General features: G+C 61.0%; 1 protein-coding gene across 1 annotated transcript in view; it reads left to right on the top strand.

Annotated features, from left to right (window-relative positions):
• Positions 1 to 20185: 20185 nt before the first annotated feature.
• The window catches only part of IGSF21 (immunoglobin superfamily member 21), a 195723-nt gene continuing 187997 nt past the window's right edge, over positions 20186 to 27911 (top strand). Inside the window, exon 1 of the mRNA XM_079147178.1 lies at positions 20186 to 20602. Within this exon, the coding sequence (XP_079003304.1) occupies positions 20533 to 20602 (70 nt within the window). The 5' untranslated portion in view covers positions 20186 to 20532. The remainder of the gene's footprint in view (positions 20603 to 27911) is intronic.

The raw sequence follows: 27911 nt of genomic DNA on the forward strand, positions 1-27911 counted from the left end.
CCTGTAACCTTGACTTGAACTTGTAGCCTCCAGAATCGTGAGGAGACTTCAGTCTTGTAACTATAAGCCAGTGTTAGAGTTTGGACCTGATGTCCCCAAAGATGCAGGTATTGGACACTGGTCCCTAGTACAGTGATGTTCAGAGGGACTTTTAGGAAATGATCAGACTATGAGGGCTCTGGCCTCATCAGCAGGTTGACCCCGGATGGATGTGTAGTTCGAATGCACGATCGGCAAGGGTGGAGGCTACGGGGCAGGACCTGGTTGGAGGGAGCGGCTCCTTGGGGCATGCCCTTGATGACTATGTCCCTGGTCCTTTCCTTCCTCTTTGTTTTCTGGCTGCCATGAGCTGAGAAATTTTCCCATCTGCCCTGATGTTCTACCTCATCTCAGACCCAAAGCAATGGAGCCAGCAACCATGGATTGAAACCTCTGAAACCAAGAGTCAAAACAAACCTTTTTTCTCTAAGTTGATTTTCTCAGGTACCTTGTCATAGCAGTGAAAAGCTGACTAGCACAGCTAGGGAGAGTGATGGCAGAGGGAGATAAGTCAGTCCTTTCTTATGGAGGGAAGAAAAAGAAGGGGCAAAAATAAAACATTAATGCCGGTCACCATAATACTCCAGTTCGCATCAGGATGGTGGGTATAGTAGGTGCTCAATGGACATTTGTTGACTGAATGAAAAATCCAGTGCTTGCACATGGCTTGTTAGTTTGATGCTTCCTCAGCCCTACGAGGCAGACATTATCATTCCTCTTGTCTTACACCTGGATTCAAATGGAAGGATATCGCTCCAGAGCCTGTGCTCAGGTCTCCCTGCTGCAGTGTGGCCCATTTAGAGTCCCCTGCAGCTATGCAGAGCGCTGTATGTGCAAACCACAAACAGGCATGTAGTTGCCAGGCTGCCAGGAGAAAGCCCTGCAGCCCGAGGGCTTAAGCAGCGGAAGCTGATTTTCTCACAATTCTGGAGGCTACAAGTCCAAGATCAAGGTGTTGACAGGGCTGCTTCCTCCGGAGGCCTCTCCTGCTCACAAACGCCGCCTTCCGCTGTGTCTTCATCTCCTCTTCTCTGTCCTGCGTCCGTGTCCCATTTCCTTCTCATGAGAGCACGTCCCGTCTTGGGTTGGGGTCCACGCTGGTGATCGCACTCTAACCTCAGGACCCCTTTAAAGACCCTGTGCAGATACAGTCACAGTCTGAGATTCCGAGTGTGAGGACTTTGAGGTCTGGATGTCCAGGGACAGTGGGCCCATCACAGACTGTTCAGGGACGAAGGTGGGGGGTGAACCCAAGGCCGGGCGGAGCCTGAACCGGCGTCTCCCGGAAGGGACGCACTGGAGGCCGAGGCGTGACAGACCTCTCCCCCTCTCCGCGGATGGCCTCAGGGAACTGAAGGCTCCCGGTCACACCCACACTACAGTCGGAAAAGGGGAATCGCGATGACAGAGAAGCAGACCCCAGGCCGGGCGCTGGCTTCAGCCCGGAATCCGGGGATTCCTCCTTAACTGCAGCCCTGCCTTCCCGCCCCAGGGGACTCACCCAACACCCTGGAATCAACCACGCCTCTCCCCGCAAACTAAATTCATGCCGGGGACATCCACCAGCAGCCACTGCTATGACAAAGCCACTCCAGACCCTCCAGCTGGTTCGCTGATGGTGAAGGACACCCCGGTCCCCGATCGGGGGAGCTGGACACAGCGGGAGCCACGGGGTCCCGTCAAGAGCACGAGGCTCTCGGGCATCTGGAAAGACGGCACCTCTGCCGAGTGTGTGTTGGTCACTGTCAATGTCACTGTGCAGGTGGGTAATGCAGAGGCCTCAGTCTGCTGTCAAAACAAAGCCCCTGGAAAGCTGAGCCACACGCCTGGGAAGGAAAGGGGAGATCTGCATTTTGAATTCACGGCTCAAAAAGTGACCCTCACCATGCCCCCTCCCCACCCTGCGCCCTGAACGTATTTTGAAAATCTCTTCGGTGGGGACACATCTCAGACCCACCACTGTGTGTCCCATCGTCCCCCCGATACAGGACACAGAGCGCGTCTTCACACACCCTCGGCAGGAGAGCGGAGCGCGCCCACGTCCACGTTTAAGATCTCCAGCAGAGAAGCTGGTGACCTGGGACGGGGAGGCGGAAGTCCCAGGTTGAGACCCCACCCCGCCCTGAGCCGTTCACGTGGCCTCCGACTCTGCTCCTGTCCACGGCGGGTGCCCAGGTTCTCCAAAGCCGGGGAGTCCAGGGAGCGCCTCCCCTCACAGACTCACGCCCTTTCCTCTCCGCTCCATAGTTACCTATGGCTGCTAACAAATGGCCCAAATTTAGAAGCTTAAAACGTATCTGCTCTTCTTATCTCGCAGTTTCTACAGGTCAAGGAGGCAGGTGCAGCGTAGCTGGAGGGCTGCAGCCATCGGAAGCCCCGCTGGGGACGGAGCTGCCCTGAGCTCACTCCAGTGGCCCTTGGTGGGATTCAGGTGCATGTGGCCTTTGGGCCTGGAAGCCTAGATCCTTGCCAGCGGCTGTCTGGGGGGCTCTCTCGGCTCCTGGCTGCTTCAGGCAGCTTCTTCGCTGCTGTGACTAAGGGACTCGACCAGCGCACCTGCAGAGGAGGAGAGGTTGATCTGAGGGCCCGCGGTTTCGGGGTCTTAGTCCACAGGAGGCCGGCTCCGTTCCTCGGGGCTCGAGGTGAGGCAGGACAGCATGGCGGAGAGCGTGGCGCAGGGAAGCGGCTCGCACATGATGGATGATCGGTGATCGGGAAGCAGAGGGACAGATACCCCACGCCTCGCCCGATTCCCTCCTCCAGCCTCACCCACCACCTGGGCTCATCGCCTCAGGGATGAATTGACAGGGTGGAGGCTGTCAGGACCCCGTCCTTTCTCCTCTGAACTCCTGCACTGTCACACACGGGCTTCGGGGGACCCCTCACCTCCAACACGCGGGCTTCTGCGCAGGGCTGCCACGGCATGAGCTTGCTTCAGCAGGGCCAGTGAGGGACAGGGCGGAGAGGGCGTCAGCAGGAGAGAGCCACAGTCCCCAGCATCCCGTCACTGAGGTGACGTCGGTGTCCCCCGTGCTGTCCACTGGCAGCGGCTCGCCAGGCCCAGCCTGCCCTCGGGAAGCGGAGCACACAGAGGCAGGCAGGCAGGCAGGGGCCGCGGGACCATGGTAGCAGCAGGTATGGTGCTTCTCTCCCCGTCGTTCCCCTGGCTCTGGGACCACAGTGTTCCCTCTTGGACTTACATGGGACCCCGTGGCTCCTGCCCCCCAACTCCGAGGTGGGTGACGGGACACCTGGGGAGCACCACTGTGCCCCGAGGAGGTGGGTGGACACCACCCCCTCAGGAAGAGGAAGCCGCCAGCGGCTGGCGGGTGGGGTCCCCACTGGGCAGTCACCAAGGGGAGTCGGACGGGTGAGGAGCGGGTGGGTGGAGGAGAAGACGTCCCTGCCTGCAGCGGGGACAGGCCTGGGGCCAGGGCAGGCGTGTGGGTGTCCCCAGGAGAACTTTGAAGTGCGACGCGGTTTCGGTGGTGGCCCTGGGGTGGACGAATGGGGTGGGTAACTACCTGCCCAACGTCGGCCTCTTCGTCCACACGGCCTCTGTTTCTGCTGGGCCGTTTCTCGCACCCCCCACCGGGGTCTGGCACTTGCTTGTGGGATGAGAGAATGAATCAATCAATGCATCAATCAATGGCGGTCCCCTGGGTGAGATTCCACTGTTCTGCCGAGACGTCGCTCAAAGCTTCCTCCTGGAAACTTTGCCTACTGCCCGGGCAGCTGGAGGGCTGCCCCTTGGGGTCCCAGCCACCCACCCTGCATCATGGAAGGTGTGCTCGCTGAGGCTCAGCAGGATGCTGCTTGAGAGCTTGGGCTCAGAGTGGCCCTACCAGGGCCGCAGCCTCGCTCTGTCTCTGTGACCTTGGACGATTTGCTGGACTTCTCCAAACCCAGTGTCCCTAGCCATAAATCGTGGCCCATAATAGTTGTGTTGTGAGAATTAAAGACATTAATACATATTAAACACTTAGGATAATGGCAAGTACATAGTAAGTGCTCAATAAATGCTGGCTGTGCCTTCCACCCGCTCACTTATCACTCTCCACTGCTGTCGTCCACCTCATTAGGCCAGGACCTGCTGGGCTCCTCGTGGAACCGTTTCTTGGCCTGCAGGAGGTCATAAATCCTGCATCCACTCCGGGACCCACTTTGCCCAAGGAGGACGGAAAAGCCTTGAACTCCAGGACTCGGCCCGTGGCCGGTCATGCCCTGCCTCCCCGCCTGGCACACACACCCTGGCCCCTGCAGACCCAGGAGGACGCTGGCTCCAGCCTCCCCCGCCCCACCCCTCATTACCCTCAACTCGGGAGTCCTTGCATGGAGTTAATTTCTTGTAGATGTGTATCAGTCATGGAGCAGGGAATCGCGCAGCTAATGAGGAATCAGAGTCTCGCCATGTTGTTACTTAGCTAATTAGTACACAGACTGCTGTGGGGGAGACAAAGGTCAGAGAAGATTTGGGCGGAAAAGGAGACAGTTAGGATCTCCAAGGGGAAGGCTCAGGGAGGGGGACCTTGGCCTGGCTTCTCCTTCCGCTGATCTGGCCCCGGGAGGTCAGCCTGGGGCGTGGAAGGTCCCGGGCAGCATCCCGGTACTCTGGTTTGTGAACTGGATGTGATATCCTGATGAGCAAGAGGGAGAGGCCAGTGGGCAGGTCCTGGGGACAGGAGAGGCCAGCCAGGGTCGGGAAGCCCCCAGAGCAGAGCAGGCTCACTCCTGTGGCATGGCTGCTCCAGGTTCTTAGGCAGGAAAGAGCATTTGACCCTGGGCGGGGAAGAGGCCAGGCAAGGGGCAGGACGGGGTCAGCGGGTGGGGACTCACCAGAGGAAACACTGGGCAAGGGGGCATCCAGCTAGGCTGGCCTCATCGGTCCTTGCTGAAGGCCGTGGGGGTGGCCAGACGTCACCAGGGGCTGTGGGTGAGGAGGCCCTCAGGCAGGGAGCGGGTCATCGCGGGATCGGATGCCGCGAAACTGGACTCTACCAGCAGGCACACGGAGGGGCCTGGGCGGAGGTTCCGGAGTCTGGCTGCAGCTCGGTCCAGATGGCACCTCTGCCCGTTCTGCTCCTGATTCAAACGGCAGGGAGGGAGCTGGACCACCCGCTGGCCCTTGGTGAAGGAAAGGGGACCTCTGGACAGTTCCACAGATGGACACCTCACAGAGGAAAGGCCATGCTCCCTGAAGGGAACCAGGGCCCCGCTGGGAAGGAGGGACAGACTCTGGGCAGGTGGGAAAGCGCCTTCCTTCCTTCAGCAAAAATGGATCAGGTGCCTACTGTGTGCTGGGACTGTGGGCTGTGTTTGAGGAACTAGTGGAGGGGACACTTGGGGAGACCACAGAGGTCCATGCACCTCCCATGCTGGTCACAAGGGCCCACTGGGGATGGGGAGAGAGCCGAGTGTGGGGGTGTCCCACCCAACCCCGTGCGTCAGACGGGTCTTGGCTACTGGCTGTATGACCCGCAGCCGTTCAACGTCCCCACCTGAGGAACAGTCTGGCGATGCAGTGGGTGGGCACTAAAGGGCATGGCAAAGGCCAACGCACAGTGGGCACCTAGGACTTGCCGAGGGTCCAGAGCCAGGTCCCGGTGGGATGGAGGCCGCATCGCGAAGCAGTGGAAGTAGTCAGGTTCCAAAGAGGAAACGCGGTCCAAGTCTGGGAAGCCCCGCCTACGGCAGAGGGAGTAGAGCGATTCTGGAAGGTTCCTCGGGCTGGACTGCACTGGGGGCGGGGTGCAGAGCAGGCCAGGAGAGCCGCTGTCCCAGGTCACAGCGGTGCCTGCCAGGTGGAGCAGGAGCTTCCCACATGGGACCAGAGCCTGGGGAAGGGGTCGCGCCTCCCTCGCCGACGCGGACCCTGCAGCCGACTGCTTCTGTCTGAAGCCTGTGTCTGCCACGTCCTACCTATGCGGCCTGTGTAAGTGACTTGGTCTCTTTCAGCCTCAGTTTCCATATCTATAAAATGGGGATGCTATGGTCGCACCTACGTCCTGGAATACACCCACACAACGCCTGAATCAGGTGTCGATACCCATTCATCTGCGTGTTGATCACCAGTGCTGCCTAACGAGTCACCCGCCAACTCGGAAGCTAGACCAACATCTCAAAAAAGTCAGGAATCCAGGCGGCTTAGCGGGGACCTCTGGCTGGGGACCTCAGGGTCTGCTGAGACGGTGACCACGTCAGGGCTCCCGGGCGCAGATCTGCCTCCAACGTCCCTCCAGCTGTGGCTGGCAGGGTCTGGTCCTCACGGTCACTGGGCCGAGGCCTCAGGTCCTCTCGAGCTGCCTGTCACCCAGCTGTTGTCTTCCCGCTGCTCCTCGCTATGGGACTCTCTGTAGGGCTGCCGGCCACTCACGCCTGGCTCATCAGAGCGGAAGGCAGGGGCCTAGGGGGCGGCAGCAAGGCCGGGCCAACCTTCTGTTGATGAGTCTCAGGTGCGATGTCCCTTCTGTCGTCCTGCTTATTAGACGTGAGTCACTAGGTCCAGCCCAGTGCCAGGGGGAGGGTCCACGCAGGTGCAGGTGTGGTGCCAGGAGGTGGCCACCATCAGGGTCCCTGGCAAAGGCTGCCTCCACGCCCAGCCGAGGGGCCGCCTGAGAGGAAGGGCCAGAGGAGAGAGGGGCTGTGTCTTCCTTCGTGCTGAATCCCTCGCGCCTAGAAAGCGGCCTGGCGCGACAGAGAAGCTCAATAAATATTTGTCCAGAGTATCAGCCCGGGGCTCCCTCTGGGCAGGCTGGGCGGGAGGCCTCCTCCTCCGCGGTCCTCCGAGCGCCCCATGAGGATCTGCAGCCCGGGGCCAGAACAGGCCCCCAGGAAGGGCTTTTCCTGCCCCTCCAGGCCCTGGGCTGGCGGCTGCCTGCTGCTCCACCTCCCGCCAGGGAAGCAAAGTCCATCGGAAGGAGGTTGGGAAAGCTGGCTTGCTGCCAGGCACAGGGCTTCCCCGCGTCACCTGCCTCTGAGCTGATTCCTCTCACGCAGCCTCCCTGCTGGAATCACAGGCGGCCTCCTCCAGGCCCTCTTGGTCATCTCTGTGGCTGCCATGGCCCCGACCGCTGTGCCCTCTCCCCGCGTCTCATCTGGGCCCCTGTCATTTCCACGCAGCTGCCTCCTCCCTCCTCTCCTCAGGGCACCCAGGGCCTTCTGCAAGTGCCCGGCAGGACGGGGGTGCTCACGGTAGAGCACTCGCCCAGCGTGCACCAGCCCGGGGGCCCTCCCTGCGTGGCGTGCACACACGCGCGCGCACACCCACATGCACACACACACACACACGCACACGCAACTCACGTCACCTGCTTCGAGCCTGCCCAGGGCTTCTTGTCCCTTTGGGATCAGCTCCAGCTCCTGCCCCTGTCCCCGGTCCTGCTGACTCTTTCCTGAACTTGTTCCGGCCCATCCCAGGCATGGTCACCAGGTCCTGCTGCAGGCGGTTCTCCCCCTCCGAGGACTTTCCCCTGTTCTCCTGCCCGCCGGGGATCCTCCCAGCTCTGTGCGGTTCCAGATTCTTCTTAACCTCCACCGGCCTGATGAGCCTCCTGGAGCGGCCTCCTGCCCGCACCTGGCCACGGCCTTCTCCCCGTCCTCTCTGCACTTCCTGGTCTGGAGCAGGACATGGGCTGTTCTGGTTCAGCTGCTGACTTGCTGTTCACTGGCTTCTCTGCTACCAGCTCCATGAGGCCAAGAGGGACGCCTGATGGGTCATGGCCGCCCCCACGCCCAGCATGCCACAGGACAAGTGAACGCCCTTCCCTGGAGGATGGTACAGCCTCCCCTGTGCCCTATACCCAGCTGCTGGACACACGGCGGGGGTGGACTGGCTCTGAGCTTGTCCCAGGTGGGCTCCCAGCTGCTAGACCAACATGCATCTGGTCTCAGCGTGGTCCCCTCCTCCAGGAAGTCTCCCTGGCTGCCTCTGTTGGAGGAAAGAGCATAGGGTTTGAAGTCAGGCCCAGATCTGCTCGGCCACGTGGCGATGGGGACCCCATTCCTGAACTGCTCAGGGGTACAGTCCTAGCTGTCGGAGTCGCTGAGTGAAACTCGTCAACATGGAGCATCTGGGCCAGAGGAGAGGCTCCAGGCCCGGGGCCTTCTCGGTGAGCTGGCAGCTTGATCGCCCGCACACTGCCCCTTCCCCGGGTGCACCTGGCACTGGGCCCACCTTCCTCTGTCCCTGCTGGTCTGTGAGTTCCTGCTCGCGAGACCACGACTTCTCCCTGTCCACTCCCGACTCGCCTGGTGCCTGCTTGGCACCAAGCTGGGCCTGGGAGACTCTGTGGAATGCCCTGACCTTTGCCCTTCTCTGGATGGAGAAAAGCAGCTCGAAGCAATTTTATGCCCATTCACTTGCTGAGCTCCCAGCACGTGGACAAGGTCCCGGTGGAATTTCCTTCCTGGAATCCAGGAGCTGCTGGGTTCGTCTGGCCAGCAGGGTCTGTCTAGGACCACAGAGTGTGCACCAGTTACCCAGGAAAGTCTCATCTCCAGCAGCTGCCGGCCGAGGCCCGGGACGCCGGGCTGCTGTCCTCGCCCAGCCTTCCTCTGGGGACCACTCTGCAAGCTCTGGGCGCTGTTCCGCTCCCTGCAGAACGACGGCTCCCCTCTGCTCACGCTGAGGGCCGGCCACGTGCAGGGCTGTGGAAGCTGTGAGGTCCGTCCGCTGCAGCTCGTGGGGCTGGCGATTCCCCTACCTCCCAGCCTCTGTGTGCCTTCCAGAGCCCCCGACCTCGCTTGCCACTTTCAGAGGCGGTAGGGTGCCTGGCTGAAGATCCTGCAGGGCCAGCTGTGCTTTCAAAAACAGCAAGTACATGGACTGAGGTCCCATGACTGGGTGTGGGATGCATATGTGTACAGCAGCAGCAGCCACAAGAATACATAAATGAGCTGGGGGCATGTCTGCCACACCGAGGAATATTACTCAGCCCTGAAAAAGAAGGACCTCCTGACATGTGCTACAACACGGATGCCCCTGAAGGACGTTCTGCAGGGTGAAAGAAGCCAGGCACAAAATGGCAGAGTACAGTATTATACCAATAGTCAGACTCAGAAACGGAAAGAAGAAATGGTGGTTGTCAGGGCGGCAGGAGGGAATGGGGGTTATTGTTTAACGTGTGGAATTTCAGTTTTGCACATGAAAACGTCCTGGAGCTTGATTGCATGACAATGGGAACGTGCTTTCCGGAGCTGAACACACACACAAAAAATGGATAGGAGGGTTGATTTTATGGTTTGTGTATCTCTCATAATTAAATTTAAAAGACAGAGGTAGAGAGGGTGGAAGGCCCTGCCGGGCGGGCACACCTGGGCAGGGAGGAGGGCCTGGGGGACCCAGTGCTGGCCTCGCAGCCCACTCCTCCCTAGGGCCCTGGCTTTCACTTCTGCTCCCTCTTCTTCCTCGGAGGCCTGAGTGTGGCCACTTCTCTGTCCCCCTCTCCCCTTAGCCCGAATGACGGAGGCCACTCCTTCCAGCTCTCCAGGATTTGGAAATAAATCCGAAAGGGACTGGTGAGGCCAAGTCACACTGGGAGGACAGGTTTCTGAGTCCTCAGCCCTCAGCCTGCACCTCCAGACCCTGGCCACTCGGTTCTGCGCGGGCCACTGTTGGGCAGCCTCGCCGAGCTCCTCATTGACAAAGATGGTCCCCCTGCCGGCAGCCCAGGCTGGGCTGGCGCAGACGCCCCTGCTGTTCCCACCTCTGCCTCTGCCTCCCCTCTGGGTGCCCTCCAGCTCCGCCTGGCCACTGGCGCTTCCACTTGGCACCTGGCCTCACGGGTGTTGCCTCTCCTGGAGTCTCAAGGTGCATCCTGGGATCATTCCTCCTCTGTCTGCAGATCCTCCCTACACAGGCCCCGGGCCAGGGAAGCCCCTGGGGAGGGGACGCAGCAGGGGGAGAGGCCACGCGGGAATCGCTTTCCTTCCTGGTCCTCTGCAGCCTGAGGCAGGAGCGCAGGAACCAGGGTCCAGCACACAGCGCTCTGAGCCCCACCCTGGCCGTCAGACTGCTGCTGCTGGGGTCCATCCTCCACTGGACACGGCCCCCTGCACCCCGCTCCTCTGTCCTTCTCTCCGACTCCGGGGTCACCTCTCCTGCCTAGGCATGAGGAGAGCTGCCCCTGGACTGGAGGGACACGGCTCTCAGAGGTGCTGCTCGCCATGTGACCGCTCTTCAGCCACCACCCAGGAGGGACTCAGGAGGCACCTCCTTGGCCTGCGTGCCTGGATGGTCCCTGGTCGCCTGGGCAGAGCAGCCTGGGTGCCCTGTGGGTCACTGCCTGGTGACCTGGCGCCCAGCCCCTGGGTTTCCTCCTTGGTGAGTGGGAACACTGCCCCCCTCCCCGTGTTCCTGTCGCGGGCAAGCGCGGTGACCCCTGCAGAGCCCTGTCCTGTGGCGGGAGGTGGTGGGGGGCAGGAGCACCGTGGCATCCATTGCAGGCATTAGGGGCTCGGGCGGTGACGCGCAGGGTGGCACATTACTGTCCTAAGAGCACATTCCCGATGCGCCACCATATGTGGTTAAGAAACTCAGCTGGGAGTCTCCCAGGGAGGAAGGGCCCGCCTGTGGGTAAAGATGCCAAGACCCGGGGGGCGGGTGTTCAAGGCCACGTGCCCGCACAGCAGCAGGGCTGGGGGGGCACTCAGGCCTGCGGCTGATTTTTAAGTTTGGTTCTGGAATCGGCTGAGGCCTCACCTCATCCCCAGGAACCTTCCAGAGCAGGCACTACCCGTTCCAGGCCTGGCGTGCAGGCAGCTGGGGCGCCCTGGCACCCCGCGGGTCTGTGCCCTGGTGACCTCCTTGCCGCGCGCCCTTGCAGGCACACTGAGCGTCCCTTCCGGAGGGACTCTAAAGTGCCTCTGAGCTCCTCGTACATATTTATATGCCTGTGTGCGCGATAAAAATAAAACCACTTCACCCGCCGCTGAAATGCAGCCACTCGGGGTGTGAAATACGGGCTTATCCAACAGGCCGAGCAGCGGCGCCCAGGGAGGCGCCGGGCCCTCGGGGAGGTGCTGGGGCAGGGAAGGAGGTGGGAGGTACTGATCTTGATAAGTCGGCAGCGGACCTGGGAGCAGGAGCCAAGAAGGCACCAGGGGATCGGGAGGGCCCTCAGCCTCTGGGGAAGAACTGGTGTTCAGGGAGAGAACGGTGCTCAAGGGGAGCGTGAGCCCCCAACACGTGCTCTCCACACCCCCCGAACTTCGTTCCCAGAGAGCAGCCTGCAGGCATGGAGGGCTCCAGCCAACCCCTATGTCGCCTTCTTCCTATAAGGCAAGGTCCCCGGGGAGGCCAGTTCCTTGGCTACTGGCCGGTGCAGGAAAGCCGTAGGCAGGAAAGGACCCACTTTGAAGAACACATTGGACATCTCTTCCGGTCACGGTGACCTGTGGCTGGGGCCGTGAGTGCTGGCAGCTTTGAAGTCCTGCGCTAGCTGAGACTCTGCCCCCTCCCTGCTCTGTGCCAATTCCCTGGGGCAAGCACAGGGGGTCTGCCACATGCTTCCTGAACAGTGGCAGCTCGTCATGGGCCCTGTGGCTTGGGTAGGAACCACCAGCTTCCAGTGGGCGACGGGCGTGGGAGTCGACAAGGGAGCTGGGGGCTCGAGGGTGGGAGCTGGGGGCAGGTTCTGTACTCGGAGGAGAGCTGGCAAGCTCTGAGGGCTGAAGATACCAGCCAAGCACACAGAGCCCCCCGCAGCTGGGCCGCCGTGCTGGTTGGAGCTGCTGCCCTGGGCAGCAGCTGGGGCAGGGTGCTAAGGGGAGCTCCTGACGCAGGAGGGGGCCTAGGGGGCCTGAGGGGGCCAGAGGGGGTCTAGGGGGCCTAGGGGGCCTGAGGGGGCCTAAGGGGGCCTGAGGGGGCCAGAGGGGGCCTGAAGGGGCCTGAGGGGGCCAGAGGGGGCCTAGGGGGCCTAGGGGGCCAGAGGGGGCCTGAGGGGGCCTAGGGGGCCTGAGGGGGCCGAGGGGGCCTGAGGGGGCCTGAGGGGGCTTGAGGGGGCCTAGGGGGCCTGAGGGGGCCTGAAGGGGCCTAGGGGGCCTGAGGGGGCCAGAGGGGGCCTGAGGGGGCCAGAGGGGGCCTAGGGGGCCTGAGGGGGCCTGAGGGGGCCTGAGGGGGCCTGAGGGGGCCTGAGGGGGCCTAGGGGGCCTGAGGGGGCCAGAGGGGCCTGAGGGGGCCAGAGGGGCCTGAGGGGGCCTGAGGGGTTCTGAGGGGGCCTGAGGGGGCTGAGGGGGTCTGAGGGGGCCTGAGGGGTGCCTGGGTGAGCGTGTGCTGCAGGCTCAGGGCTGGGCAGTTCTGAGGACTCTCAAGTGTTCTCTTGTCAGGACGGGGTGGGGACATGGCAGCCTCTGGGGGCCTCAGGGAGGCAGCAGAGACCCAGGGCGCCAGCGGGTGGGTGTGGGACTGTAAAGACAGGGCTAGTGACGAGCAGACAGGCCACCTTGTGGTGGCCCTCCAGTGGTCTTGGCAGTGCCCAGGTCCCAGCTGTGAGTTCTTGGGGGGCACAAATCATGGCCTTTTGCTTCAGTGTCTGGACACCCAGCTCAGCACCTGGTCCAGAGAAGCCCAGTGATCGCTTGTGGCCTTCATGCCCTCTGTGCACGGGTGGCCCATGAGAACCACTTGTTAGGGATGCTGGCATGGCGCCATCAGGGCTTGGGGCCTGTGACGTGTGCCACCCTGGGCTGCCATGCCCCCACCTCCCCTCGAAAGCTCGAGCATTAAGGAGGCTCGCCGTTTCCCCGGCCGCAGCCCCCGGCGTCCCTTCGGGAGAGCCTAGCTCTGGGGAGGAAGGACCGTCCCCTCCTGCCCCTGAGCCTCCATCCCAGGAGAGCATCCCAGCCTGCGCAGCTCTGCCTGGTGCCCTCCCGGTAGGGTACAGGAACAAAGGACGAGAAGCCAGCTTGGGCTGAAGAGCTCAGCCCAAGGAGGCCAGGGAGGGGACCCCGGGGTGGCGGGGTGGTTTGCCACAGTTGGGGACTGGAGAGGGAGGAAGAAGAGCACGTGGTCCAGACCACGCCTGCGATGACGAGCCAGACCACCTGGGCCTGGGAAGCAAGGGGCCCTTAGAAGACGCCAATGTCGGGAGCCCCTGATCCCAGGGCTGACACCAGTGCCCAGGTCACTTTGCTCCACGTGGTCGTCAGAGTAGCTTTTGTCCACCCTGTGCTGACCCTGGGCACCCATTGCCTGGTGCAGCCTGCAGAGACCCACGTGACTGGTCCTGACGTCAGTCTGGGGAGTCTGCAAGGTGTCCCACGTGTGGCTCTGCCCCCACGGCCTTGTCCCCTTGCTGGCTAACTCAGGCATCCGTCAAAGCCAGCCCCACCTCCTCCAGAAAGCCCGACTCCCAGGTCCTAGCTCAGTGCCACCATCAGAGTCCCTTGGGGGCACAGGAAGTAAGAAGTGGAAAGAGCGGGGCTGGAGGTGACCGCGGGCCTGGCGAGACATTGCTGTCAGGGGCTTGTTTGGCCAGCTCAGCCTTCGCCTCTGCAAACAGGAACCCAGACATTTCAGTGGGAGTCGGGCTGCAGGGAGGCGGGAGGTGGCCGGGCTCCACGCGGTGCCCTCTGTAATTCTCCGTGGCACTTTCGCAACAGGTACCTTAATGCTCCTGACCAGATGGCTCATCAGGGAAACTGGACCTCCCTTCTTTGCCTCCGACCCCTCCAGAACCACCTGACCCAGGCCTGAGCAGCGTGGCGTGGAAGATACCAGGGAACAAAGCAGAGCAGGCCAGGCCTCCCAGAGCATGCGTAAAACCCGCATCCATTGAGGGGACCGGTGACCTTGTGCAGTGGGGACGACACAAATGTCCAGTAGACAGTCCACAGCGGGGCTGGCTCTGGGTCTCCATGATGCCATCCACAGTATTATGAACCCATCGCCCAGGTGTGACTAGGAAAAGCACACGTTTGGTAAGGTCATGCCTGCTTTGAGTATACTGAAACCTGAAGAACTGATGCAATAAGAAACTGATTAGTTTTATGGGATACGGGCCCTTAAATTTGAAAGGTTATAAAAATGGGACAAATCGCATATTAGATGGCGCCACCTGTTGTCAATGTGTGGTACTGCAGTTTGGCCAGGACAGGAGGAATGGCCCCGGGTGACCTCAGAAGATCTGAGTCCTGAATTGACAAAGTGAAGACAGGCATCCAAAGTTAGGAAGAGACTGGCCAATGCTCAAATGTCAGAGAGGAAAAGCAAATCACAGATCCCTCTCATTGGCTTTTTCCTTTGGTTTGGGTCATGACCAACGTCAGCAAAGCTTCTTGAGATCTTGACCGTGGAGTCTTTATCTACCCCTCTCTGTCCACTTCTAAGGGCAGGAGGCTAAAGATGGGAAGAAACACAGGTGACCGTTGGTTATCTTGGCGGTGGGTGAAGATCCAGGTAATATTTATTGAGCACTTAACATTATTTGAAGCATTGTCTTATTTAATCTCCACACGTCAGGTAGGTTAATATCCTTATCCCCATTTCACAGGTGAGCATCTGGAACCCAGGGAGGTTAAACAACTTTCACTTGCTCTTACAGTAAGTGCTTCCTTCCACCTTCACTTTCCTCAGTGCTGAAGCTGGGACTTGAGCCTTGGCAGGCCAGCTCCAGAGCCCTGTCTTTAGCCACTGTGCTTAACCTCGTCTGCTGGAACCTTCTAACCATGACCCATACCTGTTGGTCCAGGTCTTTCCAACTTAGCGAATGCAATCATACAGGAAAAAGTAAAAATCTTGCTCATGTTTTCTGATCTTGACCCATCTATCCATGCCTCCAGCACTCTTCTCTAACCCACCTGTCTACCTATCCACCCACCCCCACTGCTCACCCATCTGTCCATCATCCATCCACTCAAAATCTCTCACATCCATTCATTCATCCATTCAACCATGTACTCAGTCACCCAACCATCTAGCCATCCATCCATCCACCCACCCGCCCATCCACCCATTCACCTACCCATCCATCCATCCATCTCTCTGTCCACCTATCCATCCATCCATCCCTCCATCCACCAAAACACCCATCCATCCATCCATCCATCCACCCATCCATCTACCCATCCATCCATCCATCCATCTCTCCATCCACCTATCCATCCATCCATCCCTCCATCTACCAACACACCCATCCATCCATCCATCCATCCATCCATCCATCCACCCACCCACCCACCCATCTACCCATCCACCCATCCATCTCTCCGTCCACCTATCCATCCATCCTTCCATCCAACACACCCATCCATCAACCCATCCATCTACCCATCCATCCATCCCTCCATCCACCAACACACCCATCCATCCATCCATCCACCCACCCGTCCATCTACACATCCACCCATCCATCTCTCCGTCCACCTATCCATCCATCCATCCATCCATCCATCCATCCATCCATCCAGTCATGGCCCCTCTCCTTCCTTCTATCCATCATCAGTCACCGTCTCGTGCACTGCTGTTTTCCAGGCATGAATGATGCAGAGGTGAATCAGCTGTGGCCCCAACCCTCACGTGGGGTACCGGTCAGAGATACATAAAAGCAACTTTATGGGTGCTGCCTAGCAGTGGGGAGAAAGGGTCTGCCTGACCCCGGGGAGCAGAGAGCAGGTTTTCCCGACACATATTAGGCAAGAAGGAGCCCTGGGGGGAGAAGGAACGAGGAACTGAGCTGCAGCCCTGACCAACACTGTGTGGGGAAGGATCTCTCCAGCTGCAGAATGAAGGGCGGACCTGGAAGCAGAGGGACCCGTTAGCAGAGAGGATGTAGGTTCAAATGCCAGCTTTGTCGCATGCTGACGCTGTGACCTAAGGTGAGGGACTTCGCCTTTCTGTCCTCTGGTTCCTCGCCCATTCTGTGGACCTAAACACAGGGCCTGTGTAGCGCTGAGAGGGCTCAATCAATGAGCACAAGCAAAGCACCTGGAATGGCACCAACACATAGTAAGTGCTCAGTTAGCGCCTGCGGCAGTGGCGGCCCTTCTTCCTGTTATCATTATTGCTATGGCTGCTACCGCGCAGTAACCTGGGAAGGGGTCCCGGGCTCCTCCACGGCCCGAGCTGCATCTCCTACCCCAAGAGTCCCAGTGCTCTGGCTCCCGGGGTCTGGGGGTTCAGAGGTGAGACGCGTTTGGACTCCAGCTGAATAAAACCAAGAAATAAACAAAGAAAGCACAACCCATCACAGGAGGCCTGGAAGCCCGAACGTGCTCGTGTGGACTGCAAGTGGCCAGGAATTGAGGAACGGCCGCTGGGCAGCGTTTCTCAGGTGCACTGAGCCAGGGAACCCTTTCAAGGACTTTCCTGCAAACTTACAGGACAGGTGGTTGCTGGGACCTGGCTGGAGGTGTTGCTTTCCTGCTTCTCTGTCCTAGCGGGGCCTCCCCCGTAAGGCCCAGGTCCTCTCAGCAACCTGAGATTCCCATGGGCCCCTGCCGGGGTCCTCCTCGGGGAATGGGGGGAGGCCATGCTAGCACAGAGAAACGGAAAAGCAACACCTCCAACCAGGTCCCAGCAACCATCTGTTCCGTAAGTTTGCAGTAAAGTCCTTGAAAGAGGGTTCCCTGGCCGCCTTCCTGTCCCCGGAATCAGCGTCCTCCGCGTTAGCCACCTCGGGCAATTCTCTTCACATCTCGGAGACTCTGCTTCCTTATCTGTATCCATCATCAGACATGAGCAAATTGCCACAGAGAGCTTTTATGAGGAGTAAATGCCATAGAGAGGTTGTAGGTGCTGGACTCATGAGTGTTTTCCCATCCAAATGCTGGCTTCAGGGTTGTGCGTGCCCGTGTGTGCACGTGTGCAGGCAGACCCGAGTTACGTGTGTGCATACGTTGGCCAGGGATGGTGTTTAAGAGCTCGGTTCCAAAGCTCTTTCTGGGTTCCACTCTGGCTCCATTACAGGCTGTGTGTGCTGCATGACTTCTCTGAGCCTCGGATTTCTCACCTGTAGAACAGGAATTATGCCAGTGCCACTCAGAGGTGACACTGAGGACCCAAGCGTTCCTACACGCTAAATGCTTCAGCAGTGTCTAGACAGAGCGGTCTTTTCACAAACGCCTAACACTCGCAATACTCCTGAACCCCACCAGCGGAGCCCCCCACCTTGGAAGGCAGATTGGGAGAGGGAAGAGGTGCTGCATCCCTCCCTTCTCCTGGAAAAAGCCAACTAGAAGTCAGAGGGCCACTTTGACCTCTAGGGAGTTCCCTGGAGTAGGGTGGGAGGAACTTGCTCTGGGTGGTAGCGCCCTCTGTTGGGACAGCCCTGCACAGCACCATGGACAGAGGGAGGTGGGGGCGCGGCACACCTCCCCCTGCCCTGCTGCCCAGGGCTCCTGCTGGTCCAGTGACCAAGAAAGGGGCATGTCCCACCTTGATCATGGGTTTGAGTGCCAGGAGAGCAAAATAGAAGCCCCGCCTCCGGCAGCTGATCCATTAAGAAACAAGCCCAGGAAGGTTTGCTAGGCAAACGGAAGGCGCGTGGCTGCCCTGGGTGACTTTTTCTTTGGCTCAAGCACCTTGTGCCCACTGTTACTGCGTTAAGGTTGAATTGGAGACAGCTTCCTCTGGGGCAAAGCCAAGCCCCCGGAGCTGTGTTTATGAAACAGGACTGGGGCTCCTCCAGGAGAGCCCTGAAAGGCTGCGGAGTTGCTACTGGTAATTATCATCTGGCCAGAGACAAGCATGTGGCCCGGGGCCTTCTGGGAAAACCAACTGGGCACCAGGGCAGGATGTCCCCTCTCTGGTGGGCCTGGGCAGAATGCTCAGTCCAGGCTCCCTGGAGGTTCACTGCCACAGGATGCCTCCTCCCAGCACCCACCAAGGGCCAGCCTTGTGCTGGGACCTGGGAATGAAGGTGGAGACGTAGTGACGGACCCTCCTACATTGATTGACCCGTTCACCCACCATTCGACAAATGTTCACTGATGGCCTACTATGTGCCCTTGGCTAGGAGAGACCAATCATTTTAACATAGGGGGATGTTAAAAAATAAAAAGTGGATCATGAAGGTCTGGGGCTGCAGGAGGGTTTGCAAGGTCCCCAAAGCCCCGGTCCGATCACTGGCCTGGGAGTACCCATCCCTCAGTTACCCGCCTTCTTTTCTACCCACTAGCCTCTCTCCAGATGCCATTCATGGCGGGCGTCACAGGGGCAACTGCCTAGCCTCCCGCTGCTCCTGGGGTGCTCTTTTCAGTGGGTATGGGCCACCTGGTGATGCGTGGAGTAGCGTCACCAAGGAGAGGAGCTAGCCTCCCGCTGCTCCTTGGACCTCTTCTCCAATGGCTTGGCTGCAGCACACAGCCTGTCCCCCTGCCTGGCAGCCGCTGGCCCACAGGTAGGCCCAGAGAGCAGGACGGTCAGGCATGGGTGCCCTTTTACCTGCAGAATCCAGACCAGCATGAGGAGCGTCCCAGCTTGGTGGTCCTCCCCAGCCAGGGCGCCCCTTCCGCGAGGGCTTAGAATGGGGCAGGCTTGTGGTTCTGCTGGCTTTTTCCGGGGCCAGAGGTGAGAAGCAGTGTGGTGGGGGCAGGCAGGGACTGTGCCCTTTGGCATGGCTGGGTCAGACCAAAAAGAGGATGGGCAAGAGGTGACCTGGAGCTCACTCCCGGCAGCTTGGAGAGGTGGCAACTCGGATGGGGTGGGAATGGGAGGAAGCAAAGAGCAGCTAACCAGGAGGAAAAAGAAGAAAGGACCCACGACTCCAGTGTACAAGCCACATCCAGCCCAATCAGGCTGGGGACCAATTAGTTTGATTCAAAAAAAAAAAAAAAAAAAAAAAAAAATACCCACGTAGGGACAAACTGTAATCAAACACCTATTTATAAGGGTTTATTATGATCATTATTATTATTTTACTGAGAGGATCATTCTAAAGCGTGTCAGGTGAACGTATGCTTTCAGATCTTCATAAATGCAAATCGTGCTTCCCCCAGGGCGGGCAAGCGCATGAGCCGCAAACCAGGCTGCCTTGGGAGGCCAAGGGAGAGTCTGGGGAGGGCGAGGCAGGGAGCAGCTCGCTGTCGAGGGGCATGTTCCTGCAAGGCTGCCTGGCGGCCCCCCACAGCACCCCCTGCCCCTTCTCCCCAAGGGCTGCTGGGGGGGGGGGGGTTGGCTATGTGCCCACTGCCCACCTGGGTCGACAGCAACACTCTGATGCAAAGCCTGCCACCTTAAGGAGGCCGAGACCCGGCCATAGCAAGCCACAGAAAGAGCCCTGGGACCAAGAGTCAGAGCCCTGGGTTCTAAGCCCGGGTTCCAGGATCTTGCCAGTCTGGCTCAGGTCCCCCCCATGCTGAGATCCGGGCTCTGAGCTTCCCCAGCTCATGGACCCTGGCTGCCCAGGGACAGATGGGGTGCTTCTCTGGTCCTTGGGCAACCAGACCAAGGCCCCTCAGGCCAGCCTCGTGGTGGGGCCGTCTTCCTGTGGGTGGGCGTTCTGGGAGTAAAGATCAGGCACAAGTCCCCGGGCCTGTGCTGCTCAGGCCTCGCGAAGAGGTGTCCGGCCTGACACAAAGGTGCCGGGAGGGAACAGCCAGTTCCTTACTCACTCCTGGCTGGACCCAAGAAATGGCTATTCCTGTGGGAAAAGGAAATGAAGGATGTTGCTCCTTTGCCTGGGACCCTGGGGGAGGGGACAGTCACAGAGGAAAGCCCCTTGATCCTTCCCATCAGGGCACTGGTAGGTGGCAAGATCAGGACCCTGGAGCCACACCCTGCCTGCTCTGCTCCGCGGATGGCGTCACTCCCACGAGGGAGGCTTCCTTCTTTCCTTAGGCTGGGGGTGGGATGGGGGTGTCCCGGGGCCAGGGCCGGGTGGAGGGGCATCAGGTGAAGCGTGGCTTCTGGGGGGCGGGTGCCGGGTCACCGGGGGAGGGTCACGGAGCTCCGGCAGAAGCAGGTGGCGATGTGTGCGTGCGCGGGAGGGAGAATTTGGGGCGGGGGGAGGGGAGAGGAGGGGGAGCGCCGCTTCTTCTCCCTGCAATAAATCGGCTTAGCGGACGAGAGCCGAACAGCCCAGAAAGGATTAAAGAAAAGTCTGTATAATACAGCGGAGAGCGCGGCGTGGGGAGGGCGGGGGCGGGGGGCGGGGAGAGGGGGAGGGACGGAGGAGGGCGCGGGGAGGGGGCGCTGCGCGGCCGGGAGAGGCGGGCGCAGGCAGGGCGGGCGCGATTCGGCTGCAAACTCCGGCGCTGCCGCCGCCGATCGGACTCCCGGCCGCGGTGGGCGCCGTGCGCGGCGAGGACCCGCAGCCTCCGCGCGCCCCGAGGACGCCGCCGGCGAGGGTCGCGGCGCCCCGCAGAGCCCGAGCCAGTGGAGCCCGGCGCCCGGCGGCCCGGCCGCGGCGGCATGGGGGCGCCCCCGCGGCGCCCCGCGCTGCCCGCCACCGCCTCGGCCGGCGGCTGGAAGCAGGAGCGCGCCTGAGCCCATGGCGAAGGGACCCGCCGCCGCCGCCGCCACCGCCGCCCAGCCACCGCCGCCAGCTCCCGGGCACCATGCGAGCCGCCCCGAGCCTCCGCGGCGGCATCTGCCTGCTGCTCGCCGCGATCCTGGACCTGGCGCGCGGTGAGTGCGCGGGCGCCCGGCGGGAGCCCGGCGGGGGACGCGCGCGGGGACCGGCCGCCGGGGAAGGGCGCGGGCCCGGGCCACTCCGAGAGGCTGGGGGTCCGAGCATCTTTCTGGCGTGCGGGTTTGCGGAGCTGGTGGGTTTGGCGAGGGCGAGGATGTCCCTTTTGGAGTGAGCGCTGGTGGGTCCGTGCCAGCGTGTGTGTGTGTGTGTGTGTGTGTGTGTGTGTGTGTGTGCGTATGTCTTTGTCGTGTCCATTTGTTAGGGTGTCCGGGAAGGAGCCGTGTGCGGAGAGGGTGCAGGGGGTATGTAGAGATGCGTGTGTGTGATGGTGTGAGCCGGGTATTGGAGTGTGTGGATCAGTTACATGAGGAAGGTGCAAGCCAGAGTGTGAGAGGGTTTGGAGTGTGAGCGTGTGCCAGCTTCTTGAGAGTGTGAAGTGTGTGCACTCGTGACATCGCCTGCGAGCGTGTGAAAGCATGGTGCTGTGAGGTGTGGCGTTTCACACGTGTCCCCAGTGTGCCGGTCTCTTCAGGGGTGTGTGGCAGTGGATGACTGTATTTGTGTGCACAGGAGGCAGGGATGTGGACTTGGGCATGAGTGTGCCCATCTGGGATGTGTGGAGGTGCAGGTGCATGAGTGTCGTACTGCTTGGAGTGTGCTGTGCCACAGAGCATGGGGTTCCTGTGTGCATGGATGCTCTCGGGCTGAGAAGGGGTGAGCCCCTGTGTGTGTGTGTGTGTGTGTGTGTGTGTGCGTCCCACTGGTGGACTTGGTCCCAGGCTAGGCTGAGTCTACTGGAAGGAGGTTGAAGCTCCGTGGGTTGAAAGGGCCAGCCAGCTAGCTGTGGTTCCCCAGCTCCAGGGTGCAGGCTTCCGGCTGCCTCTGGCTCAGCGCCGCCTGGTGGGTCTTAAATGGTGGCAGAGCTGAACCTGGCGACCTGGCACCTTTGGAGCAATGAACAGAGAGCAGATGCCAGGGCTCTGAGCCCCAGAGGAGGGAGGTGGGACCAGCCAAGAGCTGTGGATGCCAATTTTAGAGGGTCCAGGTCCTGGAAGGTCCTGTCCTGGGTTTCCCTCTTAAGCCAAGTGGCAACCCTGCCCAGAATCCTCCCTGCCAAGTCAGGGCAGGACTCTGCTGAGGAGGTGGGGCGTGCAGTAGCATCAAAAAGTAGCCACGGTGACCAGTAGGGCCTGGCCTCCATCCCAGCTGGGTGTTGGAGGTGGAGGGTCAGCTCTGTCCTCTGCCATATTACTTGTCCCACCGGGAAGTGCCTAGCTAGTCTCTGAAAGTGCCTGCCAGGAAGGGGAACCCCCACATAACCCCGCCCCTGCACCCCTTGGTCTTTGGGGAGTGCTGTTTCTGCCATGGGGAAGCTGCGGAATTGGAGCCGGGAATGTGGTCCTGTTGGCAGAGAGGGGGAGGGGCTGGTGTAACCCAGAAGGAACACGCCTTGCACTTCGTCCCCTGCCCTTGGAGCGAGATACTTTGTAAAGAGGATCAAAACCTCCCCCTAACTTTGGGGCGAGGGCTCCCCCCTTCGGATGCCTCTGGAGGGAAAGATTTCGTGGGGGGAGGGTCCGGGTTCCAGCGCTCAGGAAAGGGCACTGGGCTTTGTTGAGACCCACTGGAGCCCTCACCTGGACATTGCAGGGAGCGGGGGTTGGGGGCTGGGGACCCGAGGGGAGCACCCCTTCCCTGCGCCCCCGAGTGCGCGGCAGAAAGACGCTGCAGGGGTGGGGGCGGCGGCCGATGAGACGAGCTGGGTGGGAACCCCGGCTCCGCCAGAACCGCACCCTGCGCGCTCTCCCGGGGACCCGAGCCGTGTCCTCCCGGCCGCCGGGCTGCGGAGAGCCGACCGCCGTCCCGGCGCCTCCGCTCGCTCGCTGGCCTCTGCAGGCTGCGGGAGGCGGGGGTTCGGCGCGGGGAGGGCGACGGGGCCGGGGAGCCAGCGCGCAGGGCGGAGAGCGCAGAGCCCGACCGCGGGCGGAAACTTTCCGAGCCCGGGCGCTGGGGGAGCTCCGGCCGGCACCCGCTCTTCTCCGCAGAGGAGACTCGGGGGCGAGGGTGGGGCCCCCTCCCCACTTCCAGTCTGCGGGCGCTGCGGGGCGCGGGGGCGAGAGGGTCCGCGTGAGATGCAAGAGGCGGGCTGTGCCGGAGGAGGGCGCCTTTCCTGCAAGTGGCCGCGAGCGTGCACCTGGCTGTGGGGTTTGAGGGCCACCTGCCTGGAGCGGCCTTGGAGGGGCGCAGGGTAGACTCCAGGTCCGCCATCCAGAAACGTGCTGGCCCAGTGAGGGGCGATGGCGGTCACCGCTGGGGGCGGGTCAGGCCAGGGCGCCCTTCGCTGCCTGCCCCTGAGAGGTGGCTCGGAGGGGGCCTTAGCAGAGGAAGGAGCGAGCGTGGCTCGCAGTACTGGGGGGCCGAAGTTCTCGCGCCCGGCTCCCCACTCCCCAGGCCGGACTCTCCAGAGGCGAACCCCTCCTTCCTCCCGTCTCCAGAAGCGCCCTGGGGTGCTTTCCTCTCCTCTTTCCCTGGTGAACCATGCCTGGCCACTTCTAGGAAGTCCTGCACTTGTCCCTGTGCAGTGACTCGCGAGAGATGGGGCCGGTGGGGGCCTAGGACTGGTACTTGGACTTGGCTCTTTCACCCTGTGGTACATTCTCCGTTGACAGTGTGGGCAGGCTGGCTCACTTAGGGCTCCCCCAAGGTCCCAGTCCGGGTCCCTGGGTTGGGGTGGGGTGGCTCCGCCAGCTCTCCCGGCAGCTTGGTGTCAGCAGGTGGGTGGGCTGGAAGGGCTGGCTGGCAGGGGGAGGGAGCTGCTGCAGCGGAGACTGCGGGGGCAGGGCTGGCAGGTGTGACGACTTTGTGTTTTATCCTCTGTCCACACGCGTCCCCTCGCCACTCAGTGGGGACTCTGGCATGCAGGACTTCTTCTCTAGTCCCAGCTAGGGGACCCCAGTCCAGGGCAGGCTGCCTGGCCCTGCCCCCCCACGGCCAGCCCCTTCCCAAAACCCCACCCGGACCACCAGGCAGACAGGAATTTTTCCTAAGAGGTTGAACTAACATAATTTTTTGCATTTGAAATGCGGAGAACGTTAGAAGTGGAGCGAGCTCCGAGCCTCTCACTTAAGTGTTTCGCAGCGTCGTTTGCAAGCAGGAGAACCCTTTCAGAGGGAGCTGGTTCTCACCCCCGCCCCTAAAATCCAATGCCTGAGCAAGCCGGTAGGCTGGGAGGGAGCGCTGCCGGAGTTGGGGGGGTCGGTGGGGCCGTGAGACCCCACATGGAGCCAGCCTGCCACCCGCATGGCGTTAACAATCTCCCAGTGCTGGCCTCCTAGCACAGAGCTGTTGGTGTTTTTCTTTTTTCCGTCGCCCCGATTATACGGATCAGCAGCAGCTTGTCGGGAGTGTGGCACGCTCTGTGGTCCTGGTCCTGCTAGTGCGGGCCGATCTGAGGTCCTCTTTTCACAGATTAGGACACCGAGACTTCAGATGTGGTAATGACAGGAACACAGGCTCCTCTTGGCTCCCTCCTGGTCTTGCCCCAGGCTCCTTCTTTCTTTCCAGTGTTCTCTCTCTTTGGCTACAGAGAGGTCTTTGGGCAGGGTGTGTGGGCAGAAGTGGACAGAGGCCATCTAAATGAGGTCTCAGGTCGACCTGGCTGCTCTGGTGTTTTCTGAACGTGGACCACGAACGCACTTGAACCTTACACAGTCTGGCAAGCTGGGCAGAGCCGGGGGGCAGGGAGGGCCAGAGTGGAGTTTGATTGCTCAGGTCTCTGGTTCGCAGCAGCCTCTGACTTCAACAGCCGAGGCCAGCCAAGAGGAGGCCACCAAATTGTTAGCTGGGTGTCCTGGGATCCAGTGGGTGTGCATCCTGGGAGTCAGCAGCCTGGCTGACCACCTCACCCCCTGTGCCACTCGAATTCACTAATTCATGTGCCCAGCAGATGCTGATTGTGGCCTGTGTGCCAGCCACGATGCTATGCATTGTAACGCGACCCTGACCTTGGTGGGGGCGCTCACGGTGTTACAGCTCAGTGGGAAATTGATTCATCTCTTGGAGGCAGGAAGGGTACCTCGGGCCCCAACGGAGCTAGGCATCGTGCCTGATGCACATCATTCTTGTTTCTTTAGTCCTTACAAGGACTCTGAGAGGTGAAATTAATCCTAGTTTGTAGAGGAGGAAACCGAGGTTCAGAGAGGTGAAGTGACCTGTCCAAGGCCAGCCAGTGGTGAAGAGTGATTCAAACCCAGGACTGCCTCGCTCCCCAGCCTGGGCTCCTTCCCTGCCTGCTTTGCCGCCCCTCCTGTTGAGCATAGGCCTCAGTCACTTTCTGGGCCCCATGATGGTGGCCGGTGTCCGATCCCTGTCTGGTTCACGGTAACCAAACCTAAGGTGAGATAGAATTGTTTGGCATTGTCAAGTTCACAGATGGGAGAGGGAGTGTCCCTGAGAGATGCTGTCATTCAAGAGAATGAATGGGTGTCTGCTTGGGCAGGGCTCATCTGAAAGAGGTGGCCGGTAAGCAGGACCCTGTCTCGCAGCAGGAGAGACCAGCGTGTCCTGAAATCGAGAGACGCTCCCTTCCATCCACCCGCTCCTCCTCCTCTTGTAAAGAATGAGCCAGGTTCAGGGTTTTTGGGCAGCAGAGGAGCTGGGAGTTTCAAACCTGGGTCTGAGGCAATTCGCAGGCGCTGCTGCTGCGGGGATTGGGGGGTGGGATGGCGGCCCCCGCCCCGTGCGGAGGAGGCAGAGCCTTCCCCGGAGACTGCCAGCTTCGGGGACCAGGGACGGAAACACATGCCATCGCCTCCCGAGAGGTGTCTGTCTTCAGGATGAAGTTCCAGGGAGGGAGCAGGGTAGGGAGCCCCCACTTTACACCTGGAGTAGATCTAGAGCCCGGGGGCCTGTGTTCACCAAGGCCAGGTCCACAGAAGGGGCCCTGGACATCCTGTGGTGGAGCAGGGGGCAGGGGGCTGGGGACAGGGGGCTGGGGACAGGTTACTTGCGGGCTGGGAGCTGGGGGAACAGAGAGCTGGTGGGCAGAGGGCTGGGGCAGGGAGCTGGCCACCTGCTCCTCCTTCCTGTAGCCCGAGGCGCAGGAGAGACAGCCGTGTGGAAGAAGGCGCTGTCTTTCTCAGACTCACGTTTGATCCCACCAAGAAATGGAACTGGGGCTTGGTTGGTCCGCCACCCTTTCCCATGTCCCAGATTTGCTTTGGGGGATCCCCTCCCCAGACTGCACCGTCTTGGTGGGGGGGACCGCCAGAAAGCATCACTGAGACGGGCCATCAGGCACACTGCTCCTGGAGTTGGAATACCACCCGGTCCTGAAGCCCGAGGGCCCCTGGTCAGCCCTTGGCGTGGAGACCGTGCTCTGCTCACTTCCCGGGGCCTTTGAGGTGGGTCCTGCCTCGCTCCCCGGTGCCGAGAGATGGAGCCGGTCATTGGGCAGAGCGCTCTCAGCCGGTCAGCGCTGGGGGCCTGTTGCTGGCGTGAGGTGGCAATGCCAGGGAGCCTCCAGCCCGAGCCGGCAGGTCCTTGGGTCCCTGCCACCAGCCTCCTCCTGGTGTCCCATCAATGGCTTTTCTGACTTGAGTTGTCAGAGTCGATTCAGCTGCTCGCATGGAAAGCACCTCGCCTGCTCCCTTGCTGGCTGTGACGACCGGGCGCGACCCCTCTTGGTGACAGCCGGAGGGAGGATGGCCCTGCTGGCTGGCTGGAGGTGACTGAGCCCACCGCCTGTCCTCTGCCCTTCCCCAGAGGCCTGAGGCCCATCAAGGAGAGTCTGAGACCCAGGCGGTTCCCCTAGTGAAATGTGGGGCGTCTCCAGTCTTGCTGTGAACCCCGACACCCTTCCCACCTGCCCCTGCGGCACTGAGGCAGGGAGGCCGTCTGTTTCTACTCACTGTTGGAGGACCTAATGGGTGTGCCATACCAGTGATGTGGGTGAACCAACTACGTTTGTCCTCCTGGTTCAGGAGCGAGCGGAGAGCGAAGCTTTCTATTTAAGACTTACAGCATGTGGAATTTAGGCTGGATTCCCAAGAGAACTTCCTGGCAGCAAAGCCCTGGTCCTGGAACTACGTTCTCTCCTGAAAACTGCTAGATAATCAAGGTGGGGGCGGGGCCTCCTAATTCTTTGCACCAGTAGCACTTAAGGGTCCACCTCTTACTTCTGCAGCCACCGTCCCATTTAGACCTCGCATCAGACCTGAAGACAGCTGTTCTTGTGCCCATTGATTGGATGAGAGAAACTGAGGCTCGGAGGATGAGCCGCTGGCTGTGGGCAGTGGCTGCATGCCAACCTGGGTTTAGTGCCCGTGAGCTTCCCTGCCTTGCTCCCCGGCCAGCACACTGGGGACTGGAAGGAGACGGCTGGCTCCACAGGAGCTCAAGGGCTGACCGGCCGGGTTGTGGTGGCTGCCTTGCCCACGGCTCTGCCTCCGTCCTCCCCTACCAGCCAGGCAGGCACTGTATCCCCAGTCCCCAGCGAGGACACCCCTGTGCCCTGGTCACATGGCTTGGCGAGCAAAGCCCCGCAGACTTGGCTCCACCGCCTCCTGCCTCCCTTGGCTCTGAGGATGCACATCTGCCTGCAGTCAGCCCGCTCCTGCCTCCCTCCTGGCCTCTCTCCTGGCCTCCCTCCCAGCCTCTGCTGCCTACTTCCTCCTCCCCACCCCAAACCCGCTGACTCAGGTCCCCTAAGAGGGCTGGCAGGGACACGGGGGGCAATGGTCTGTTAAATCACACTCCAGGCTCTTGAGGGCGGGTCCTGTTCCCCAGCCCTGGCGGGGGCCTGACTGAAAACGGCCTCCCATGTTTGTTGAATGAATGAATGACGTCTCCCTTGAGCTGAAGTTCTGCCGGGACGCTGGGCAGGCGTGCTCTGGTCCAGCTCTGTCACTTCTGCACATCCCTTCTGGATGTGCACTCCCACTGTCCTTGGGAAGCCCGGGCTTCCTGTTCCCCCTGGGCTCTCCTTGGGAGGGGCTGGCCCTCACTGTCGGGGCGTGTGGCGGGCAGGGAGGGTGGGGAGGAGCATCAGCTGGGCAGTTAACTCCTTGAATCCCTCGTGGACACTGCCATTTGGGAGACAAGACCCCTCAGTTTGCAGATGAGGCCCGAGGCTTAGAGACCCAGCAGGACTGGCCTCAAGTCACCCTTCCGAGGGCCCCGCTGGGTCCGCCCATCTCTTCCCGGCTCTGAAATCCTCCTGCTGCTGGCTTAGGACCCGCCTCTGCCACCAGGGTGATCCTGTCGGCCCAGCAGCCCTGGGAACAGGGCAGCCCGCAGGTGAGACCC

This window comes from Sciurus vulgaris (genome assembly GCF_902686455.1).
Source record: "Sciurus vulgaris genome assembly, chromosome: 1".
Taxonomy (NCBI): Eukaryota; Metazoa; Chordata; class Mammalia; order Rodentia; family Sciuridae; genus Sciurus; species Sciurus vulgaris.